Source organism: Pimephales promelas, chromosome 7 (assembly GCF_988280905.1).
Source record: "Pimephales promelas chromosome 7, fPimPro1.hap1.1, whole genome shotgun sequence".
Classification (NCBI taxonomy): domain Eukaryota; kingdom Metazoa; phylum Chordata; class Actinopteri; order Cypriniformes; family Leuciscidae; genus Pimephales; species Pimephales promelas.
The window spans coordinates 22,255,017-22,277,852 of NC_142775.1; the positions used below are offsets into that span (position 1 = coordinate 22,255,017).

Consider the following 22,836-nt stretch of genomic DNA (forward strand, 5'->3'; position numbering starts at 1 on the left):
ACATTCATCTACAAAACGTGTTTATGAAAGTATATGTTATTTATTGACATTCACAAAACTGTTAGCATCTTATTCCATGTGTCTTTTTGCCATTTTGACTAATTTATTCTAACCCAAATATATCCACCCCTTTCCCAAACACATCTAACCCATGCAGACGAGTGGAATGCAGTACAAGGTTCAGCTGTACGACAAGCCTGACTTCACAGGCCAGGCCATAGAGTCCACTGAAGACTGTCCGTCTGTGGTGGAGAGGTTCCGTCTGAGAGAGGTCAATTCCTGCAAAGTTCTGGATGGTTACTGGATCTTCTACGAGCATCCCAACTATCGTGGTCATCAGTACTTCCTGGAGAAAGGCAACTATCGCAAACCAGTGGACTGGGGTGCAGTCTGTCCCACCGTGCAGTCTTTCCGTCGCTTCACAGAGTGATGTTCCTATGTCACAATAATTAGGCTATATGGCTGTGACACAAATCGAAGTTCTGGCTAAAATAAAGTTTGGCTGGAGACCCACTACTTGTGATCTGACTCATTTAAATAGCCAAGTATTGGTCTTAGATTCACAGTTACAGGGTGGAGATTAAGGTGAGTTCCAAAAGAGAAACAGTTTCCTCCTCCACCAATGAGCACCACATCAGTCCCCTCAGAGTGCAGCAGCTCAGAGCAGAACGAATGCAGCATAAGAGGCCAAGGAACAGACGACTGTAAACAAAACAAGAAACAAATATGTATGCCATGCATTTTAAAACTAAAAATGAGAAGCATTAAATTAATTTTAGCTACTGTAATTACAACAATACGATATATATGTCTTCGGGTGCCTTATATACCAGTAAATATCCAGGCATATTCCAGATATATTGACTTATCACTTAAAGAATTTAATGGCTTGGAAATCACACATTTAAAATTCCCAAATATTTCCAGATTTTTCATGACCAAGAAGACCCTTTATAAAAAAAAAAATAGTAATATAGTTTATAAGTCTAAAGGTCTGTTCACTTCACTCGGATACCGAGTAACTTACGGTATCCAGCTGCATCTCCACACAAGCCCCAGTATTCAGATTTATTACAGCAACTCCTGGTACTCCATCAGCCTGAAGCCAAACTCCACCAATCACAACCAACTTCTCATTAATTACATGGGCCGAGTGGGAATATCTGAAAGCAGAGGCCAAGACTGATTTCGATCACTGAGAGGTGGCACACATCCTTAACATTTCTCTTTAAGTGTCTTAAAATGTGAACAGCAAGGGGAAAAAAAAGTCACACCAATTGAGTGTGTTACTGATGCTCCAGAAGGAAACAAGATTCATTAAGAGCTAGGGGGTGAAAACTTTTTGAATTTGAAGATCAAGGTATATTGTACTTAAATTGTCTTCCGGGAAACATTTAAGTATCTTCTATTGCTTCCAAAGGGCAGTACTAAATGATTTTTTAGAAATATTTGGACCTCTTCTTCCTGTTCAAATGTTTTCACATATTTTGTGGACTTCATGTAAACATATTTTGTGTAAAATATCTTATTTAGAACAGTACTAAATAAAAAAGAACATGGATTTTGTATAATCCCTCTTATTTTGTTAAAATAATTACCATTTTGCAAATTCTGCAAGTTGTTTTTAAACTTTTGAGCACAAGTTACACAGATATACAGAGTATTTATAAAAAGAAGTGAGTGGTTTTGAACCTGGGCACTGGTGGTGGATGTAAATTCTGTTTCTCCCAGCAGAAACCTGATGATGTGGGTCTCAGGTAAAAAGCATCACAGAGAGGTCTTCCTCCTTTCCCTAAACCTCCAAATATCACAAGCCCCCCTCCATAGGGACAAGCTGAATGGGAATGACGGGCTTCCGGAGCGACACCAACAACTCTAATCTAATTGAAACACACAAAAGATTCTCTAACAATCTCCCTCCAGTCCAGACATGATGGCTATTCCAAAATATAGGCAGGAACATTATAACTGCTCTTACGAGATAACTTAACAAACCACCACCCTGGTTGGCAGACCCAACTGCTCTCGCTAGTTGGTGTTCACACAACAAATCAGAAAGGTAAGAGGCAAATAAATAAATACATCCTTGGTTGGTGAGCATAAGAGTTTCTTTCAAACATAAAAAAACACACTTTTCCTTTCGCAGATTGGTCAATCCCTGTATGAACTGCTCAGTAAAAATAGGAATGGACACTACAAAGTACTGCTAAATTGCTTATATTCAACTTCACCCAATAGTGTTATGTATTGTTTTGCTTAGTGTATTACGGCATTAGTTTTGCAATATCTGCGAACAATCGACTTATTGTCCAATTGTATGTATGTTTTCATTAGGTTTTAATACGTGCCTCTGTCCAGTGCTTGTCCTCCAAACACAAGAAATGTGCGTCACCTAGAACTGGATCCTTCTCTGTACGTCCTCCAAACACAAATAGAAATGTCTTATCTGGAAGTATATGTTAAGAATTTGTTAATTTTTTGCTTGTTACAATGCTAATGAAAAATTGCAAAAAAATGTATATATATAAACTCACCATTATGACATACTAAGGTCGATGAGTGTCTCCATCGTGGCTTTGGACCAGTGCCGGTACAATTCATGTTCTTAAATGACAGCTGTACAGCACTTTTCTGATCACCAAGGTCAAAGGTCACCCACACAATGCTGCCTGTTGGATTGAGTGGAGAAGTTCTGCCACCAAAGAGGACCACTCCACCACCAGGGATAGAGGTCAACGTCTGATAAAGACTCACCACTAAGGAGAAGAAATATTCAATATGCATACATACATAAAAAGCTTGTCACTACACCAGACTGTTATAAATTGAACAACCTAAACAATATAAAAAAAAACGAACCTTACCAATTTTCATATCACCTCAATGTATTAATAAAAGCAACTTGCAACTACTATAAATATGTCCAGTGCTATCAGCATACATTCAGTGCACTCACATAAAGTAATAAATACTACATCCCAAATAACAACTGTTTACATCATTAAGATATGTAAACTATAATGTTTCCCAGCAATAAAATGCTAAATGTTTACTATAAGGTATTATAAACATTATGAATTTTTGTAAAGCTACTTTGAAAAGCACTATACAAATAAAATTGACTTGACTTGGCAAAGTGAGTTCATTTACTAACCGGCAAGTCAAACAGTTTATTTTAGATAAATTCCAATAAAGGAAACCATTAGCACTGGCAAAAAAAGAGAGCATGATCAAATCACCTCTGTCTCCATGAGCCTCCACACAGGCACATTTCCAGCCACCCTGCTCTTTGATCAGGACCCTTGCTACAGTGTCTCTTCCGCTTCTTCCACAGCCTCCGGTAAGAAGGATTTTTCCAGGGGCCAGTACGGCAGAGGCCATACCGACAGCCTCTATACACGGAGACCCACACACGGGCTGAATGACCAGAGGAGGATGCTCAGCCCATTGAGGAGTCATGTGTGGGATGGAAGGCGCTAGAAGTGAACAGAGCACATGTACATCTGCACTATACACCTCACCTAGTGATACTGTACACATAACACCAATACTTACACTTCGGGAGCATAAGAAGGGCTTGATTGGTCACAGAGCCTTTGGAGGCTGAAAGGATGAAGTAATGAGAACATTTCTGGTGCCATTCCTGATATCATTAAATAAACACAGGTCTAGGATTAGACATTTGATCAGAATCAATGGTCATATTGGGATCATTTAAAAGTCTTTGCTGGGAATGGGACCGTTCCCTCACCTCAAACTCATCAAAAGGTTCCAGTCCCTCGACTCTATGTCTCTCATCTTCAGGAAGAAGGTCAAAGTAGAACTGGTTCATATCGAGACAGACACATTTTTCCCAACCCTGTGTGGCAAATAAAGATAAAAAAGTTGGTAAGATTTATTTATTTAAATCTTTTCTTTTAATTTTATAAATTTAAAATGTGTAGTCCAGTCACATTATAAATTTAAAATGTGTCTTCAGAATCACATGATCCTTCATAAATCATTCTACTATGCTGATTTGCTGTTTCAGAAACATTTCTTATTATTATTGTTGCTTGATATTTTTAGGGAAACAGTTTTTTTTTTTCTCCCCAGGATATTTTGATCAATAAGAATATCAAAAGAACAGTTTTCATTTGTAATAGAATTATTTTATAATATTAAAATGTTTGCCATTTGAAATGGAAATTTGATCAATTGAATGCATCTTTGCTGAATAAAAATATTAATTTAATTATTAATCCGTAAAAAAAACATACTGACGCTTTTTTAACAATAGTGCATATATTATTTATCGTTCTTTGTATCTCTTCAACCCTCTTTAATCTTCAGCATTCAACATAAAAAAGGCCAATGCAATCTTCAAAAATTGACATAAGCTTATTAAAATCGTTTAATTTATGCTTACAAAATGTAGTTCAAAATATTCATAACTTTTATTATAATAATTATATAAAGTGAGCCTGTCATTATCATAAAATAGATAGATAGATAGATAGATAGATAGATAGATAGATAGATAGATAGATAGATAGATAGATAGATAGATAGATAGATAGATAGAAAGATAGATAGATAGATAGATAGATAACATTCATTTGATGTACACCTTCTGTATGAATCTCTGTGTCTGAGCGACAGTGTCTGGGTATTGTTTGAGAGCATGTATGGAAGAGTTGAGCTTCAGGAAGTGGTTCTGCATGACCCTGCCAAATGGGTCATCTGGGTGAATCTGTTCATACATCACAAACATAGACTGTGGGAAGTGCTTGGCAGTCCAGCCAATCACAGCATCTGACCTAGAGAAATCGCCAAAACAAAATAAAGAGAACTGCAAATGAAAAAATGCACCAACCAGTTTGCCTAAAAGTTAATATGGCCCCTTTTTTGCCAAATAGGTATAGTACAAAAAATATAAGAAAACTATTGGAGAGACAAGAGAAGCATTGAGATTGAGACTGTATCTATGGAATGAGCACTAGGGCTGCGTTCCCATCCAGTTTTAGACACGCACTTGCAAACTTCCCTAAGCACTTCCCCTCGGGGGAATCCCTCCCGCCATTTTGAAGCATGTTCCACTTCGTGAAGTGGACGAAGAAAGTTTATATGGACAGACCCTCGCTCCCTCAATTTTGGCCAAAGGGAGCAAGTCAACTTCATATGTACACTTCGGGCAGCTCCATATACCACAATGCAACACAATTGTGACGTCAACGCATTTTGCGTTTAAAGGAACACGCCGACTTTTTGGGACTTAACCCCAAAATATGTGTACAAATGACAAGGTCATATGAGACACTGCCATCTTTTAACCGTATACATACTGGGAACTATATTCTCAGAAGGCGAAGCACTGCTACTTGGGCAGAGTGATTTGCTCACAACACCTGAGAAGCCCTGTGGTGAGGTGCAGAAAGTTCACTCACAGTGCTGCACTAATCACTTCACCCAAGTAGCAGTCCTTCACCTTCTTATTGTTAGTTCCCAGTATGTGTACGGTTAAAAGATGTCTGTGTCTCAAATACCTTGTTATTTGGACACACTGTGTCTATAGAAATCACAACATATAAATAGGAAAATCTTGGCATTATTTTGTAGAGGGCACTCATGCAATGTAAGCAATGACGTACATCCGAATGAACGAGATGGAGGGAAGTAAGCGAGTGAAGAGCATGCCGATTTTGGACTGGAACACAGCCCAAAGGCTCAGGGGTTCAGAAGCTGAATTCACCATTGTGTTTCCATATAAGTCAGCACCACCTCTGACAAGACGAGTGTGGGAGTGTCCCACTGCAGCCCAGCTTCGCTCAGAGCCGCCTCCACCTTCTGCTCCTTCCTGACATCCACACCAATGAGATTATAATGACCACTTCTGATGAACACAGAATCTACACATGGGCAAGAAACATAGTATCTATACAGTATATTTTTAGTGGTTGAATGTTTTGTAATAAATACAGTGAATGTCCTACTAGTCTGCTGATTTGAGACAGCCTCCCAATCTGGGAATTTGTCCTTCAGACAAGCATTGCTATTGATCAAGTCAGCTTTGCGTCGGGCAACTGCTGGAAAGTCAACCTCAAAAACGGTGACACCCCCAAGGGCTCCTTCCGAATGCAGTCGGAAAAACAGGGAGTCAAACCCTGCTCCTAGTGACAGAATCTGAGATTAAGAGAAGGATATAATCAGGGCATTTATTTTTCACAGAAAAAAAAATGATATACACAAAACATGGATATTTCATCCCACCTGCCTCCTCGAGCTGGAGTTTGTAGCATGGAAAAACTGATTCATACAATAGTCCACTGCTTTCCAGCGCACATAATAACCTCTGACAAAAAAATATACACACATCATATATACTAACTGTTGTATGAGAATATAATCACTAAAAGAACAATAACTGTCTCCTAAACATTTACCTATTAATCAGTGGAGCTCTTCTTGACACCTTGCACACAAAATGTTTGAGGAAGTCATCACGGAAGTAGCCCTGTGCCGCTGCTGACACCTTACTGACCACACTGCTGTCATTGGTCCCCTGCACCTGATTGACAATGTGAAAGAAATGAACAGGGGGGAAATGAAAATACAGAAAAAGTCATTCGAGTTTGAAACAATAATGACAGGATTTTCCTTTTAGGTGGATAATATAATGTACACCTTTGAGTTCAGAAAAGTTTGTTTTGTTGTTTTTGTATTTTGAATAACATTCTTCAAGGCACTATATATGGTACATGATCAAAAATATGGCATCACTGCATTACTATTAGCATAGTACACTACGTGATACTATTTTGTTAGTGGTATAACATTTTCACTGCCATATTTGACCTTTTTAAAGTTCACGGATCTGAGATGGCCCTGTTATGAAACCCAACAGAATATAAACACTGGCAAACTCACAGCAGCATCTTTTCCTTGCTCTCTCTTGCTGTTTATTGGCATCACTCTGAACCACTCTGAACACACGTGGAAGTCTCACCGTAGAAACAACAAGGAAGCATCACAGCGGAAGCGGGTGTGTAGATTACTCTATAACAAAAGCGTTTCAAATATGACCTGAATTGAATGCTAAATAATTTCGGAGTCAAAAATAGAAACCTTTGCATGCATCCCGGTGGTCAGTATATTAAACAGTGGGACTGAGACTGAGGCATCTAACACATATTTGTTTTATTTATTTATTTTATTGCAATAATTTTCGAAATTAAATATGAACATTTATTTGATATATTTAAAATTGTAACTTAATTCAGTAATCAATACAAAATAATAACATTTTATGTAATGAATTATTACTTATTTTCCTGGACTTTTCAGCAACATCCTGGGCGTCATTTCCGCTAATCGTTAGCATGATGTTTAACTAGAAAACTTGCTCTGTTCAAAAACAGGAGGAAAATTTAAGGTTTGAGTTGTTTGTTTTCTATCGTTCAGCTTTTTATGATGTTTGTTTTACTAGATGTATTAATATAACTGCATCTTTCAATTTACCGAATCTCGATAATCTAATATTAAACTGTAGTGAGTGAGCTGTAACTTACTGTCAGATTGTTTTAGTTAGATTCAGCGCATTTATTTCTTTCATTCAGATTATTATGTGACGTTACTTTTTATAAAGTCTGTGGCTAATAAATAGTATGTGTCTCTTCTTAAACTACAGTAGCTGAAACTGGGTCAATATATGAGTCTTAAAATGAGCTCCCTCACATTTGTTTATAAGCTATCTTTTAACATGAATCATTGTTGTTAAAATGAAAACTTATCTAAAACCAGCTTCTGGTTCTTTTAATGGTTCTAGCTGGTCCAAACTGGTCTTTTATGGTTCTAAGCTTTCTATATGTTGTTTAGTCAGATGATTATCTTGGTCCAGCATGGGATGTTGGACCAGCAACCAATGGCCTCCCACACAAACAAATTAAACGTTGTGAATTGTACTGATTTGAATGTCTTTAAGGTAATAATCTTCTAGTTGGCTAACATAGATTGGTCATAGATTGAAATTGTGAGAATGACCTATCTTGGGGGCATTAGTTACAAGGACTTATAAATAATAAATTATAATGACACATTGTCAGAAAAAAATGTATTAATATTTTTACTTTCATGTAGCTTCAAGACAGCAATAAACTCAAACACATTTTATGCTGTGTCAATGACATCATTAATGCAATAAATTGACAATTTACTAGTAAATCGTCAATTTATTGCATTAATGATGTCATTGTTACAGCATAAAATGTGTTTGAGTTTATTGCTGTCTTGAAGCTACATGAAAGTAAAAATATTAATACATTTTTTCTGACAAATATAACAATTATTTTGATAAAAAATGTTAAGATTTGCGGATCAAGGCAAGTTAACATCTGTAAATTGTCAGTTTTTGCTACCATTTTCTCTAACAAATAGAACTTTTGACTTTTGGATGCACATACAGTTTTATGATCATATGTACAAATGATCTCATTTTTTCTGTTCTTCCTCTTTTTACAGACCTACCTCCTAGTATCCCAAAGGCATCTACCTGAGCTGGCCCTTCCTATTATCCACTCCTGTTCTTCCTAAGTACACATTCTTTGTCTTGAAATACCTCCATCTCAACTGCTTTTGCTGTCTCTCCATCATTCCCTCCCCTCCATCATGACTGAGCCAGATCTGCTCACAGAGGTCCCTGCCTCTCTTAAACGTCTGGCCAAGCAAGTTGTCCGGGGTTTCTACGGCATTGAGCACGCTCTTGCGCTGGACGTGTTGATCAGGAACCCTTGTGTACGTGAAGAGGACATGTTGGAGCTCCTCAAGTTCGACCGCAAACAGTTGCGTTCAGTTTTGAACACACTCAAAGCTGACAAGTTTGTCAAATGCCGTATGCGCGTGGAGACAGCGCCTGACGGCAAGGCGACTCGGCACAATTACTACTTCATTAACTACCGGCTGCTGGTTAATGTGGTCAAGTACAAGCTGGACCACATGCGCAGACGCATTGAGACGGATGAACGTGACTCGACTAACAGAGCCTCCTTCCGCTGCCCCTGCTGCACCAACACTTTCACTGACCTTGAGGCCAACCAGCTGTTTGACCCCATGACTGGTGAGTATGAGATGTAAACTGTGGGACAGTGTTGGGAAGTGGGATATTAGCTGAATTATTGTATTTATTTGTGGTTTTCCTGTTGCTTGAATGTTGTAAACATGTAAGCTCTCCTTCTGGGACGTTTTATTAAAAGACTTAATTTATTTGGCATTCAGGCAGGACTTTATGATGGAACAAACATATATGGTATAGGAAACATTTCCTATTTCCACTATATACTATAAAGCAATATTAGTGGGTAGAACTGCGTTACTTTATTTGCATGTACTATGCAAAAGTTTGGGTTCGGGGGTGGGGGTGTTGATGTTTTTTTTTTTTTTTTTTTTTTTTTTGCAGAAATATTTTTATTATTTTTTTTTTTAGCACAAGTGTTTTTATAATTGATAATAATGTAAAATGTTTCATGAGCACCAAATTACCATATAAGAAAGATTTCTGGAAGATCAAGATGTAACAATTAAGAAAAATGAAGCTTTGCTATCAAAGGAGTAAATTACATTTTACATGTATTTTCAAATATAAAACCAGTATGGTATTTCTCAATATTACTGTTTTTACTGCTTTTTTGATTAAATAAATGCAGCCTTGGTGAGCTATATATATATATATATATATATATATATATATGTATATATAATTTTCATGGAGCAAAATTATTTTTTTCTGAAATTTTTTAGGTGATGGGTAAGTGAGGAATGAGGAGTTATAAAATATATTATTGTACAACAGTTGTGCGATCATAATGTTGAAATCATTTAGAAAAAGCTCTCCAATCAAGAAGTATATTACTTACGCTCTCTGGAGTTTTCATGTAGACAATAAAGTTTTAAGCTTAAAATTGATATTATTCCGTAATTTAAGTGTGGTTTTATAGGAAGAATCCTGCTTAAATGTCTTAATACCTAGCTAATTTCAAAGATGAGGAATTTGCGATTCATCTAAGATCCTAAACCCATGTACATTAGGAATTGGGAAGCTGTTTCTAATATAGGTCTCTCTAGATCTTCTCTTAAAGGGTTAGTTCACCCAAAAATGAAAATGCATCATTAATTCATTAATTACTCACCTGTAAGACCTTTGTTCATCTTCGGAACATAAATGAAAATATTTTTGATGAAATCTGAGATCTTTCTGTCACTATTGACAGTAACGTCATTGCAACAGAATGGTTCTCATCACTTCATAACATTAAGGTTGAACTGCTGTACTCACGAGTCACATGGACTATTTTAGTGCTTAATTCATTTAAAATGCTTGATCCACGCTGTGGCAGAACTGTATGTAGACACATGATGGCAGCAGAGGTCAAAAGTTGTTATGCATTCAAAATATTTGAATGAACCTCACTTGGAGACTGATGCTGAATTGCGTCAGATTGCAGACAGTAATAACAGACAGGAAAGAAAATGAAACTATTTTCATAGGTTTAAAAATAAACAGGCTGTAATCTCATAGAGGCGGCTGTAGGGATTAGCATACCGCATTGACATCATCATCATGACTTTCTGCTTTGTGCCTACTGTTTTACAATTCTGACTTCAACAGCTGCTGGTTTATGTACTTAGTGAAGTACACACACACATAAGTGCTATTCTTGACGTGACTAGCGTTATAATGGTTTCAGAGATGGAGTATTTGTGAAGCTTAGTGCACTGCTAGCCATCCCTGTTTAAGCTTTTATAAAGGACTAAACCCAGAAAAAAACTAAGTTTGTGTTTGGCGATGATTCCATATTTCAAATGATGTATTTTGTTTTATTCCATATTTTAAATTAAATTAAGTATTTTGTGTAGCCTATTGCCGGTGCTGTGCTAGGGATAGGAGTCATGAGGAATTGAAAAAACGGAACTGTTTTCCCTCAGTACTATTGAGCGACATTACATCTGCTGATTCTTCAGCCTGATCTGTGTAGTGTAATTTTAACAAATGGTGATTTCTGAACAAATTCAGTTTGATTCCTGAACGAATGATTCCTAAGAGCCGATCATTTTCAGTGCATTAACCATACAGACTGATGACAAATGACAACCATACAATGTTTCATCTGATTCCCAAATGAATTAGTTATTTTTTTCAGAGAATCATAAACGTAAAGCTCATCCACTGTTGTTGACTAAATAAGACTACAATATTAGGGTTTTGTGGGAAAATAAGAGAATCGTGTTTAATTGTAATGTGTAATCCATTTCAAAGCTCTTTTAAACTGAGCAAATTTGTCTACTCTATTCTGTTAGACAACCTTATTGTCTATATATTTATATATAAATTATATTATATCAGCCTTCAGCCACCCTTTCTGGGATATCAAATATCAGAGATATCTCATGTCACGATTCGATACATATCACGATACTGAACTCATGATATGATATTATTGTGATACTCCAAGACATAAGGTTAACCAAAAATGCACTGTTGATTAAAATGCCAAATTTAATATTGCATCATGGGTTTAAATGAATATGCTTGTAACCCAAGGACAATGGTGACACCAGAATAGCAATATTCATGATTCTGACGCTGAAATTAAATTACTGAGTTATTGTAAATGAATATGCTTGCACGCTTTCATTGACTAGATATATTTAAAATAATGTCGGCCACTTTTTACTGGTAACATCACACATTTGGCATTATCAGCACCTACAAATGTTCCCACATTGCATTATTATACATTATAACCAATATTATATATAGCAGTTTAATGTAAACTCTGAAAACCTGATTTTTTTTTTCTCACACAGTAATTTTTATTTTGGGGGAACTATCCAGGATACATATTGTCACTATCCACGATATGTATTGTTGTATTTTTGTATTGCGATATATAGTGGCACGATATATTGTTTACACCCCTAGTATTTATGAAGTTGAAATTAATAACAACAGCATATCACAGATGATGCACAAAGAACATTTTAGCCATATTCCTATTTCTGTTCTGTCTCTCTCCCTGACTTCATATCATTCTTTAATGTGTGAGCTCCACCTGCATTTGTATATGTTATTGCATAGGGGATATGAAAAGCATCTTGTACCCGACAGACAGGAGGAACTCCTCTTTATACAAAGCATATGTTTCAGAGAGGGATGGAAACATGAGAGGAATGGACAGGAATGAGAGAGAGAGTTGGAGGGCTGAGAGCAGTGCCAGAGGTGAGTGATTAGTGTTTGAGGAATAGGTAAAGGCCGCGTGGCAGTGGTGGCACGTGTTCACCCTAACCTCTGCTGAAAGCAAACTGGCAGTCAGGGAGTCAAAGCTGTTGCTAGGATACACATCAGGAGGATTGGCGAGGATAGAGCTGAAGAACGGAATGGCCAACGATACCTAACCCTGTGTAGACCCTGCCATTATCCACTTGTTTCCCATGTTTATTATACATTGTATACTTGTTTCCCATGTTCTCTTCTGGACCAGTGTACCTGAAAGGATTTTATAAATAGGAGTTTCATGATAGACCGTGTTGTTTCTCCTCTGTGTAGGCTTAAACATGGATGTTTTGGAATTAGATGTTTTCACCCTGTGCTGCCTTTTTTATGCTTAGGTGGTTTAGTTATGTATTAGAACAGTAGATTGTATTGATCTGATTGGTCAAGCGCATCCAGGTCCCCCCTCGTTGAGCAAAACAAATTGATCTATGAAAATCTCTTTGATTGGTGAGGTGTTAGGGGAGATAAGGAGATCTGACAGCGTCAGGCTTGCCCAGGTAAGTCACTCGCTGATCCTATCTCGGCATGTCCTCCTCACTCTGTCTCATTTCTGTTATCTCCCTGTAGTCGTCTTTTCTGAGTCGCACATGTGCATATAGCAGGGCCGTAACTACCCAATTTTCAGGGGTAAAACAATATGGGTATTTCAATTGATTCGTTTTGTGTTTGGCATCTGCTATTTCATGCTATTGTTAATTGGTAAAACCACAAAGCAGTCTTTTTTTTTTCTTTTTGCCATCACAAAGCAATCTCATTTCCAGTCTCCAAGTACGGCTGGGAATAGAATTCGATACTTTTTAGGCATCGACCAATTTGCCTTGATACATCAATATCAGTGAGACAATAAGAACGCATCTTGATTAGCTGTGGCAAGGCATCAAGGAAAAAACTGAGCTGCAATATTCCGGTCTCTCTCTTGAATCCAGCATGGAAGAGACTTAAACTGCAATCCCATAGAACCCATAGAATTTTGTCCTTCATGACAACTGTGAGGAGGGGTGAATTTTTATTTTATTTTAGTTATTTCTTTTTTTTTTTGTTTCTCATCTGTTTGAATTATATTAAGCCTTGAAGTTATGCATAATTAAGGGCGTGCAATGTGTGAGTAACAGGTGGATTGCAGCTGCTGTCACTACTAGCCGTTTGTCTGCTGTCTCAGTCTGTTAGCCGTCACATCACTTCAGTTAATCCCGCCTTTTTACCCATTTTCGGTTATCTGAGAGTGATGTGCAGTGACGGGTAATTTGTAATGTAATCTTGTTAAAAGGGATTTCATAAAATTGGTATATCGAAACAAGTCTCGTTCAGGAACTGGTGTCAGTCAAGGTATCGGCATCCATATAATTAAAAATCATTAAAATTTAGTTTCTATAATTCTGAATTGTATGTTGATCAATAGAAGGAGACCAGGAAATTAAAGGGATTGTTCACTTTGAAATAATAAAATGTATGTTTAAAAATAATAAATGTTGGTATGTTTTAGCTAACCTCAATGGCACCCAAGATGTAGGTGTCTTTGTTTCCGCAGTAGTAAAAATAGTTGTATAAAAATATAAAAATTGAAACTTCTGTGGAACAAAGACAACTACATCTTGGATGCCCTTGAGGTAAGCTAAAACATACCAAAAATTAATTTCAAAGTGAACTATCCCTTTAAAAGAGGTACTTCACAACAGAGATTTCTTTATTCAGTGAGCACTTTATTTAGAAAATGTAAAAATCGTAATGTAAGGTTTTGAATATAGTCAGCATGAAAAGAGGAATCGGGTGAACAAAAACTATTTTTTATTGAACAAAGGGTTCAAAACCTAGGGTTATAACCTTTCATGAATTTGTGCACTGAGTAGTTGGTCAAGACTCCAACATTGGTCAATCACTATTCATTACCATCTTCTACAATTGTGCCAATTTGAAATTTCATAATTTTCTCATGTTGCGTTCACAGGGCCATCATAGACTCCCATTCGGGAGGAATAATTAAAAAAAAAAACAAAAAAAAAACAAACTAAAGGATACAATGGAGGTTACTGCCCTTTTTGGGCTTGACCCCTAAAATAGAATCGTATCAACTGCAAACTTTTGAATTATACATGGTTAATACTTAAGTTTTGTGGTTGGTCAGTAATTTCCAAAGGCTTTGCATAAATGCTATAGAAACGCTCATCTGGGCATTTACTACAGACACTGCTTATCCAGTGCATATTGTTAATGATCATTCCAGATGTTCTGAAAAACTAATCCTTTCTGAATGGGGTTTAAGTACTGTCTATAGAGCTTAACTTGAATATAGAATCCAGAACATTTATCTACTGTCATATACAGTTCTTTAAATAAGAAAAATCTATTTTTTACTTTATTTTTGTTTTAATTATTATTGCTTTATGTCTGCTGCATGTAATTGGAATCAATGTGGTACATTTGTCACTGTTGCACAGACCAAACTTTATCCTCTCTCAAATGCTGAAATTATTCTTTATTCATCTTTTAAGGGATGATCACAAAAGTCCTTTTGTTCTTTGGCGTAGACAACTGAACAAAGTGCCATCCTGCTTTCAAAAGAGCTCTGAATCACTGGTGAGAGTGCTATGTAATGTAAGCCAGACCCATTCTATTCATATCTCATAGATAATACAAAAACTATCAACACAAAGACACCAGCCCACTGCTCACCGACAGAAGCCTTAATGTATGCCTACACGCTAACAGCGCTGCGCCATGTTCCTTTAGATCACTGCGATGATGTGTGTATGTGCGGGCCTGATGCACACTTTGCCTTAAAACAAAGATGACAACCGGAGTGTGTGCATGTGTCATATTATTAATTGTCCAGGTCTTTGGATTTGATATCTCTACCGATTACTGTCGTCTAGGGAGCCTCCAATGACATGGGAAGAAAAATAGATGTCTTTTACTTTATATACTATAAATATACTTTATTTACTAGTATTACTATTTTACTTTAACTTCCATTTATCTGCAGCTCTGGGTCAGTGATTATTTTTGTCTCCCTCCATTTAACATGCAATAAATAAATAACCACTTTCCTTAAGATCCCTTTGAAAGGTAATGTGAATTTAGTCCAGTGATCCTCCATCTCTCTTCTATCATTCTTGTCTGACTAACGTGCCAGTGGGTGGGGCCAAATATGTGATGATCTAGAAGTAGTTTGATCTGATACTGCATTACGTCATAATGTGACGATCCGAAACGAGTAATTTTCTGAGCTTTCATTTTAATAAAATCTGTTTTTAAGCTAATATGGAAGTTTTGATTTCTGAAACTTACTGGATGTTTTTATAGTACAATGACCTCTTACTAGGGGTATGGTTCATTTAAATAAGCAGAGTGTTTTTGTTTAAAAATGTGAGACGCAGGGTAGTTAAATTAAACCCAATGGCCACCAAAGTGCTTTACATTTGCCTCACATTCACCACTCATTCAAACACCAACGGTGGTGTCAGCCATGCAAGGCGCCATCCAGCTCGTCGGGAGCAGCTGGGGGTTGGTGTCTTGCTCATGGACACCTCCACACTTGGTCAGGTGGAATCGGGGATTGAACCGATCTAGAGATGCATTTTTTAAAGGCTGTGTTGCTATGTTCACACTTTGCATATCTGGATTGATTAAAACGAACCCTGGTACGATTGCTCTGTTATGGTTCATTTAAATAAGTATGAACGCTGCCATCCAAAGCAAATCCTAGTGTGCACCAAACAAGGGGACTGAGACCACTGAAAAGATGGGTCTTGGTCCACTTCCAAACTCTGGTGCATTTCGAATTAAATGAAATTAACTCAACATGGACCAAAGACATGTAAACGACAAGATGCAACCCTGAAAAGGACAGACTGCTCAAGCATACCTGTTTTTTTTTCTGTCATAGTCGTGATGTTGCCCATCGCAGTTCGGTGTGGATTCCTGGCGCTATTTTGACTCCTTTACTCTCTTCACGAGTTCTTAGCTGGTCAAAATACCATCACATGTCGGCTACGTACATAAAAAGGAGCACATTTAGCCTAGCACTCAGCATTGTTTTGGATTTTCGGTAAGTTCCATCGCAAAATATATGTAATAAAAGCCAACCAAATGGGTTGTGAACATTTTATTTTGTTCCACATCAACGTAACCAATCAAGTGAACCAAACTACAAGTGTGAAAAAACCCGAATTGTTGAACTTATGTTAACTTGAGCGCTGTGTTTTTAGAATCCCTTTGTTATGCGCGAGACACTGAAAAAGCGAGTGCAACGGTCAAACATGTCAAGCTAGTGCATGTTTACATAGACTGTACATCTTCTGTTTAAGCCCTTATTCCTTCACTACATGATGTTTCCTTGTGTCTTGATATGGCCACATCTTTATTTAGACATTTAAAATCCAGCCTGTCTCTGCATTCTTTATTGCTTGTGCTTTTTTTTATTCCTTTTCTGTGTGCGGACATGCAGACTGACTGACTGACCAGAAGGGCTGCGGTAAAATGTTCCCTCAGGGCTTGTCAATATTTTCTCTGGAGCTGTGTCAAATGTGATGAAGACTTTTTTTATCTTCCCTTCACCTGAATGTTTTTTTCTTTTTAACAGCCTCTCTCTCTCTCTTTGTGCTCATCAAATTGTTTTCTTTTCCGCCCTCCAGTCCTGTATTGGCAGAGCGGACCTCTGTAGTAAAAGGGCCTAGCTGGAGGTGATTGTTCTTCAGTTGTGCTTTCACAGATTTTGTTGTCAACTTTCCAGCAAAGCTTTTAAAATGGAAATTGCAGGGAATCGTTTACTCGTTCAATTCCCCTCAAGGCCAGAAACTCGGAAGCCTTCATGCACTCAGCACAACAACATGAGATTATTTCATCGTAAAATACATGGCTGGTGTTGTGTGTTTGTGATATCAAAAGTTACATGAATAAGAGAAGTAAGAATGACTTTCTAAGTAAAAAGCTACAATTTAATAGTAGCTCACCATCTCTGACTGACCATTAAATGCTAAGTACACACATTTGTAAAATATTTCAGTGCGCGTATTTGATATTCAACTAGTAGCCGTGTACACCACACACTCATACACTGGGCCCTGCTGTGTGTGTTCTTGTCGGAAGGCTGTAAATAACTTCAGCAGCAGATGGCAAACCAGACCAGATTCGCTTGCCGTGGTACCGCTAGTAAGTGCTGGGGCTGAGTGTGTGTTTGTGTATGTTTGTCCTTGTGTCTGTGAGTGTTATTCCTCTTTCAATAATATTAAATGGTCAGCAGTGGGTTTGGCTCCATCCTCTAGATGGCATTGAATTGTAACTATATTTAAGCCACAACCTGTTATTCTTAATAAATATGCATTTCTCATTTTGCCTGATGCGAAGCAGTGGAAAACTTAAATCTGTTAGTAATGTTTGCAGCGCAATATTTGACTGGCAACAACGGTAATTTTTATCAGTCACGGCTCGTTAGATCTAGCATTCTGCAAGCTTTGAATCAGAAAGTAGTGAGTAAGATTACATTCATTTGAATAAACAAATTAAAGCATTTATTTGAATTAATTATATACATAGAGAGATACTTGTATCTGCATATGTGCAGAGTCTCTCTATTAACAACAAAGCTGCGAGTTTAATTACTTCAAAATAGTGATGTAACCCCCTCTTTTCTGAGAAATATAATGTAGCAATTCAATAGCAAAGCTATTTTATTAACAAACTTGGAACTACCTGTGCATTAAACGGTTTTATTGCACACCTAGTTCCAGCCAATCAGAATTAAGTATTCAGACAGACCATGGTAAACACTATAAATAACTTTGTAACTACATGTCAATTATCTCTCAGAGTATTACTTTTCTGTTAGGTTAAGGTTAGTAGAATAAGTAGAAATCTACTTGAAAAGTTACGTTTAGGTAGTAGAATGTCTAAAGTGGGCCATCGAAATAGTGTTACCTACAGTTTTTTTAATGCAAATAATTCAGATTTTGTTAGCATAAGAGACTTATTTCAAGCATAAAAACAAATAATAATTCCAAGTTTCTTTCCAACCCCAAACTTTTGAACTATATTGTAATTATAAAATATTTCATTTATTTTTGACTCAATTGTCAGTGTTGACCAATTCAAGTAGTATATACATCTAGTCAATTATAATGGGAGCGGTCTTGTTTAGCCTGACTGATTTGTTGTTGGTTTGAAAACTTTGTATGGCGAAGACAGCATCTCACCCCCCTTGCCACTGACATTAGTGGTCCATGCTTTGAGACCAGCAGGTTTGAAGGGCTGAGTCAATTTTTCTGGCCCAGAACTAGAAACGCCAGAGGATGGGGGCCAGATTGGGCACTGGCTCCAGCTCTGCAATTGGCACCATTTCTGTGGGAAAAGGGAACATGAAAAACTAGAATTTGGAGCCCCTGGCTGACAGGGAACTGGAGATACGGAGCCCCTTGACGGGAAAAGATTTTCCAGGCTCCTACTTCTAAACCGAGTTACCCAGAGGCACCAAACATCATGGATGGGATCGTTGTGGTGGTTAAGGATCAGGGATGATGAACACTGTTACTGTCTCAACACTTGGTATTTTTTATTTAAGACCTTTTTTCTCTCAAACACAGAAACATTCCGCTGTACCTTCTGTCAAACAGAAGTAGAAGAAGACGAATCGGCTGTGCCAAAGAAAGATGCCCGCACTCTGGTGGCACGATTTAATGAGCAGATTGAGCCCATCTACGTATTGCTACGAGAGACGGAGAACATCAACTTATCTCATGACCTTCTGGAGCCTGAACCGTCAGAAATCCCAGCCCTCAAACAGAGGTCAGTGGCCAGTTATATGCAGAAGACTTTAGTTAACTAAAACCTTTCAAATAATTTCTTTATTGTTAATTGAAATAAATCTGAAATAAGATCAAATAAAAATATTAGATGAAAAACTTAAATGAAAAATAAAAATGTTGCATTAGTGACTAACTGAAATAAAATAAGTTGAAGTACTAAAATCTAAAACTGAATATATATTTTTTTTTAGCTAAATAGAAATATTGAGCATACTAAAATATCCCAAAAATAGACCATGTATTTTGAACTGGATAGAAGAGACTTCATTATCATCTGCTTTAAAGCATTTTTCCACTTTTAGTGGATACTAATTAAAGAAAAAATGTCATAAAAGGTGCCCAATGTAAGTCAGCTTCATGTTATATCACTTTAGTAATCCACCTCTGTTGTTTTTCACAGTCGGGAGCGGGCCGCCCAGTCTGCAGCAGCAGCTGCAGGGGCTGATCGAGACACATGGAAAACCAAAAGCTCGTCCTATGACCTCTACACGCAGAATGTGGTCATCAGCATGGAAGACCAGGAGTCTCAGCCTAGTCAGACCGCTGAAGGCAAAGCCCCCAAAGAGAGGCCCGTTTGGCTGACAGAAAGCACGGTGCAGGGGGCGTACAGCGAAACGGATGCACTGAAGAACTGTAAGTCACATTAACTATATTGTATCATTATGAAAGCATTCTTTCTGGTCATGGGTGCATATTTACATATTTGTTATGTAATAGACATATACACATATTTGTTTTTATGCATTTCATGATTTTCCTGATTTATTTTTTGTTCATATACCTCTTTGGTCTGAATGCATAGTCAAACTAGGTATAAGGGTGAGGGCTTTATTTGGTTGAAAGGGATATTTCACACTATTGTCACTCTAAACATCTTTGATTTTCTGTGGAATACAAAAAGAGATATAACGGAATATCCAAGCTGCTCTTTTAATACAATGACTACCAAATAGAGGTCTGCTCGGGGTGGGTTTGTGTTGCGCCATGTCTACAGCAGACACAAGCAGGGCAACGCAACATGACAAAAGCAAATATAACTCATTATAATCAGTGAAGCTGTCTACACTGGACACGACCAATTCCCAAATGTAAACTGATGCCCCATTCTATTTCTGATTTACTCTGACATGTAGAGCAAATAGATTTGCAACAGTCTGCTTTGTCACATCCAGTGTAGACTGACTCAAACTGTTGCTGTGCGGCTTGACATGACAACCGTCTTGTCTTGACTTCCACCCGCACAAATCATGATATGGTTAAAAATATACATTTAGCATATTTAACACCATTAAAGAAGGCTGAAAAGAAACCCAATGTAAACTTCAATTATTTTTGGAACTGTAGTCATTAATAGGTTTGAATGTATGGAAGTGTGAGTGGAACTAGGATGGAAGGAAGATTATCATAAAAAAAAAAAATTAAATTGTGGCCTTTTCCTAATATAGAGCTATATTATGGCTTTAGAAAGGAAATAATAGCACTTTCATGTTTAAAAAATGTTTTTTTTTTTCTCAAATTTTTACACACCAGCTGGCGAGGACACTACAGAAACCCAGGAGGGCATGCCTGGAAGAGGAGCCACACTGGATGAGAATGAGGAGGTAATGCAGGCTTTACTCATTCATGAGAAGAGGAGCGGAGTCGGTCCAGGGGGTGCCGTCGTCTCCAGGCCGACCATTCCAGTGGCCAACGCCAGCGACTCTGACAGCGATACCAGTGAATCGGATGAGGACTCTTTGCCCCAGGCTCCAACCCACATGGCGCACAATGTTACAGCTCTGCGGCCAGGAACACAAGAGGATGAGGACGACGATGATGACGAGTTTGAGGAGGTCGGGGATGACCCTGTGGTTATGGTAGGGGGAAGACCCTTCTCTTACAGGGAAGTAAGCCAGAGACCCGACCTGGTGGAACAGATGAGCACCCAGGAGAAAGAGGCGTACATTGAGATGGGTCAGAATCTCTTCCAGGACATGTATTACTGAGTTCATCATGTCTGTCTGTGCACTTTTTTCCACAGGATCCGGTTTCGATCTGTCTCCTTTGCACACTTAATCTCAAACGGTGTTGTGCGGCGTGCCAGAGCTGAGAAATGTAGTGTTATACCCTTTGACTGTTCTTTTTTACTCAACCCTCCGTCATATTCATATACAAAACTTCTCTGGTGCCAGTTATCACGGTTGTAAACGAGTATCATACATTGGCAAACACACTTGCACCGCTTCCTTTTTCAGTATGTTTGTGGTCTCGCCATTTTCAGAGACTTCCAAACCAATAAGTGTTGCTGCAGTGACCTCTAGGACGGTTTGACTCAAAAGAAAACCCCAAACCGAAGGGTTCTGACGCTTTTCTGGCATGATTGACTTTTTAATGACAGAAAATGACAGACTCTGATTTGCTCAAAGCTACAGACATATTTCCGCATCCTCTTGCTTTCGTTTCTTTTTCCAACAGTATTTAGCAGGATTTGCAGTTTGAAAGACAAGGGATTTTTTTTTTTTTGCGCTTGACTGCCTTGACGTGATATTAAATTGAGTTTTGATGAGATATGGTTGTTAAGAGTGATTGCTTTCCTTTCACAGCAGAAATGAGCACTTTTTTTTTGCCTCAGTGGACATTATTTCAGTTTTTGTTATCCGTAAATGGATAAAGTATGTTTTCTTTTTCAAGTTTCTTGCAAGTTATAGTAATAAAAAGCTGTGTAAAAACGTCAGTTTATTCATGAATCTGTGTGTTCCCGCACACAAAAACCTCAACCCCAAAGATGAATATGAATGAAAAGATGAGCTTCATAAACTACAATCCTGCTGTCATATTACATTTTACTGTGCTTATTTTGTCTAGAACAGCAGGTGGTTTTTCCATCGACTGTTTCCAAAAAATGTTTGAATTGACCTCTTATGTGCGATCATGTAATTGAATTGGGAACAGTCTCCGGGGATGTGTTTTGGTGCAGCTGTTGATGAGATGATGCTCGGATGAGACGATGCGGGAGATAAAATCTGTGGTGCGTAGATGTGCAGCCAGAGAGAAAACTGGCAGTGCTGCTGTCACATCATATTACAGGTGCAGCACTGTGGAGTCAACTATGGGGATCTGCAGATCAGAGCAAAAGGGGTGTCTAAATGTAGGGGGCGGGTCTAAAGGTTATGAACTGAAAGTTTGTGGCTTCAAAATCTACTTTAGTCTTTGAAATAAAATGTTTTGAAACCTAAAAAAGAATGTAATGATATAAAGTAAATAACAAATATTTGAGCATTTGCACTATTTCGAGGTAACTAGTCAAGTATAAACAATTTTGTGACATTTACCGCCGGTTATAAAAGGTCAGATGCTGTCATTATCAATTCCTACTGGTAAACATTTTCTCTCCGTTTGTTTTTATTACATTTTAACTGGGTTTACGGGAGCTCGATGTCTGCAAGGCAAGTTTTTTTCTTCACCTTTTCACTTAAAATGTTATACTTATATAGTTTATTGATAAAATAAATGAAAGAAAAAAATCAATGCTGTCACACTCACAGCACACAAAAATACATATTTTCATTATTATTTGAATTTAGTTGTATTTGATGGAGGAAAAAAAGGGGGAAATATTATTTTATGTCAATTACTCAACCAACAAATAATATTTATTTCCAGAATACCAGTGGACAAAAACACGGTTTGTGAACATTAGACTTTTGAACGCTTTATATTTGGAGCCCCTGATGCGAGTAACATTGTGAATATATA

General features: G+C 37.6%; 3 protein-coding genes across 3 annotated transcripts; 2 read left to right on the forward strand and 1 right to left on the reverse strand.

Moving 5' to 3' along the window:
• Positions 1–92: 92 nt before the first annotated feature.
• Positions 93–7,126, reverse strand: lcmt2 (leucine carboxyl methyltransferase 2). The gene is made up of 14 exons (XM_039682480.2): positions 6,907–7,126; positions 6,423–6,547; positions 6,250–6,331; positions 5,973–6,162; positions 5,732–5,888; positions 4,610–4,799; positions 3,752–3,859; positions 3,556–3,643; positions 3,240–3,476; positions 2,535–2,756; positions 2,349–2,446; positions 1,693–1,880; positions 1,028–1,163; positions 93–702 (listed from the first exon to the last, which is right to left on the reverse strand). The coding sequence occupies exons 1-14, from the start codon at positions 6,946–6,948 to the stop codon at positions 514–516; spliced, it is 2,052 nt and encodes a 683-aa protein (XP_039538414.2). The 5' UTR covers positions 6,949–7,126; the 3' UTR covers positions 93–513.
• crygs2 (crystallin, gamma S2) lies at positions 152–430 on the forward strand. Its single transcript, XM_039682482.2, has one exon. The coding sequence runs from the start codon at positions 152–154 to the stop codon at positions 428–430; it is 279 nt and encodes a 92-aa protein (XP_039538416.2).
• Positions 7,127–7,320: 194 nt separating the features above from the next.
• On the forward strand, positions 7,321–21,648 carry gtf2e1 (general transcription factor IIE, polypeptide 1, alpha). Its single transcript, XM_039682948.2, has 5 exons — positions 7,321–7,411; positions 8,497–9,091; positions 18,880–19,081; positions 19,502–19,734; positions 20,632–21,648. Exons 2-5 carry the CDS (start codon positions 8,644–8,646, stop codon positions 21,084–21,086), a joined length of 1,338 nt encoding a protein of 445 aa, XP_039538882.2. The 5' UTR covers positions 7,321–7,411; positions 8,497–8,643; the 3' UTR covers positions 21,087–21,648.
• Positions 21,649–22,836: the final 1,188 nt, after the last annotated feature.

Coding starts and splice junctions, on each gene's coding strand:
- gtf2e1 (XM_039682948.2), top strand. CDS start 8,644: ATGACTGAGCCAGATCTGCTCACAGAGGTCCCTGCCTCTCTTAAACGT. Junction 19,082..19,501: donor ATCCCAGCCCTCAAACAGAG/GTCAGTGGCCAG, acceptor TGTTTTTCACAG/TCGGGAGCGGGCCGCCCAGT. Junction 19,735..20,631: donor AACGGATGCACTGAAGAACT/GTAAGTCACATT, acceptor TTTACACACCAG/CTGGCGAGGACACTACAGAA.
- lcmt2 (XM_039682480.2), bottom strand. CDS start 6,948: ATGCCAATAAACAGCAAGAGAGAGCAAGGAAAAGATGCTGCT. Junction 5,889..5,972: donor TGTCTCAAATCAGCAGACTA/GTAGGACATTCA, acceptor GCCCATGTGTAG/ATTCTGTGTTCATCAGAAGT. Junction 703..1,027: donor TGGAGATGCAGCTGGATACC/GTAAGTTACTCG, acceptor TTTTGTTTACAG/TCGTCTGTTCCTTGGCCTCT.
- crygs2 (XM_039682482.2), top strand. CDS start 152: ATGCAGACGAGTGGAATGCAGTACAAGGTTCAGCTGTACGACAAGCCT.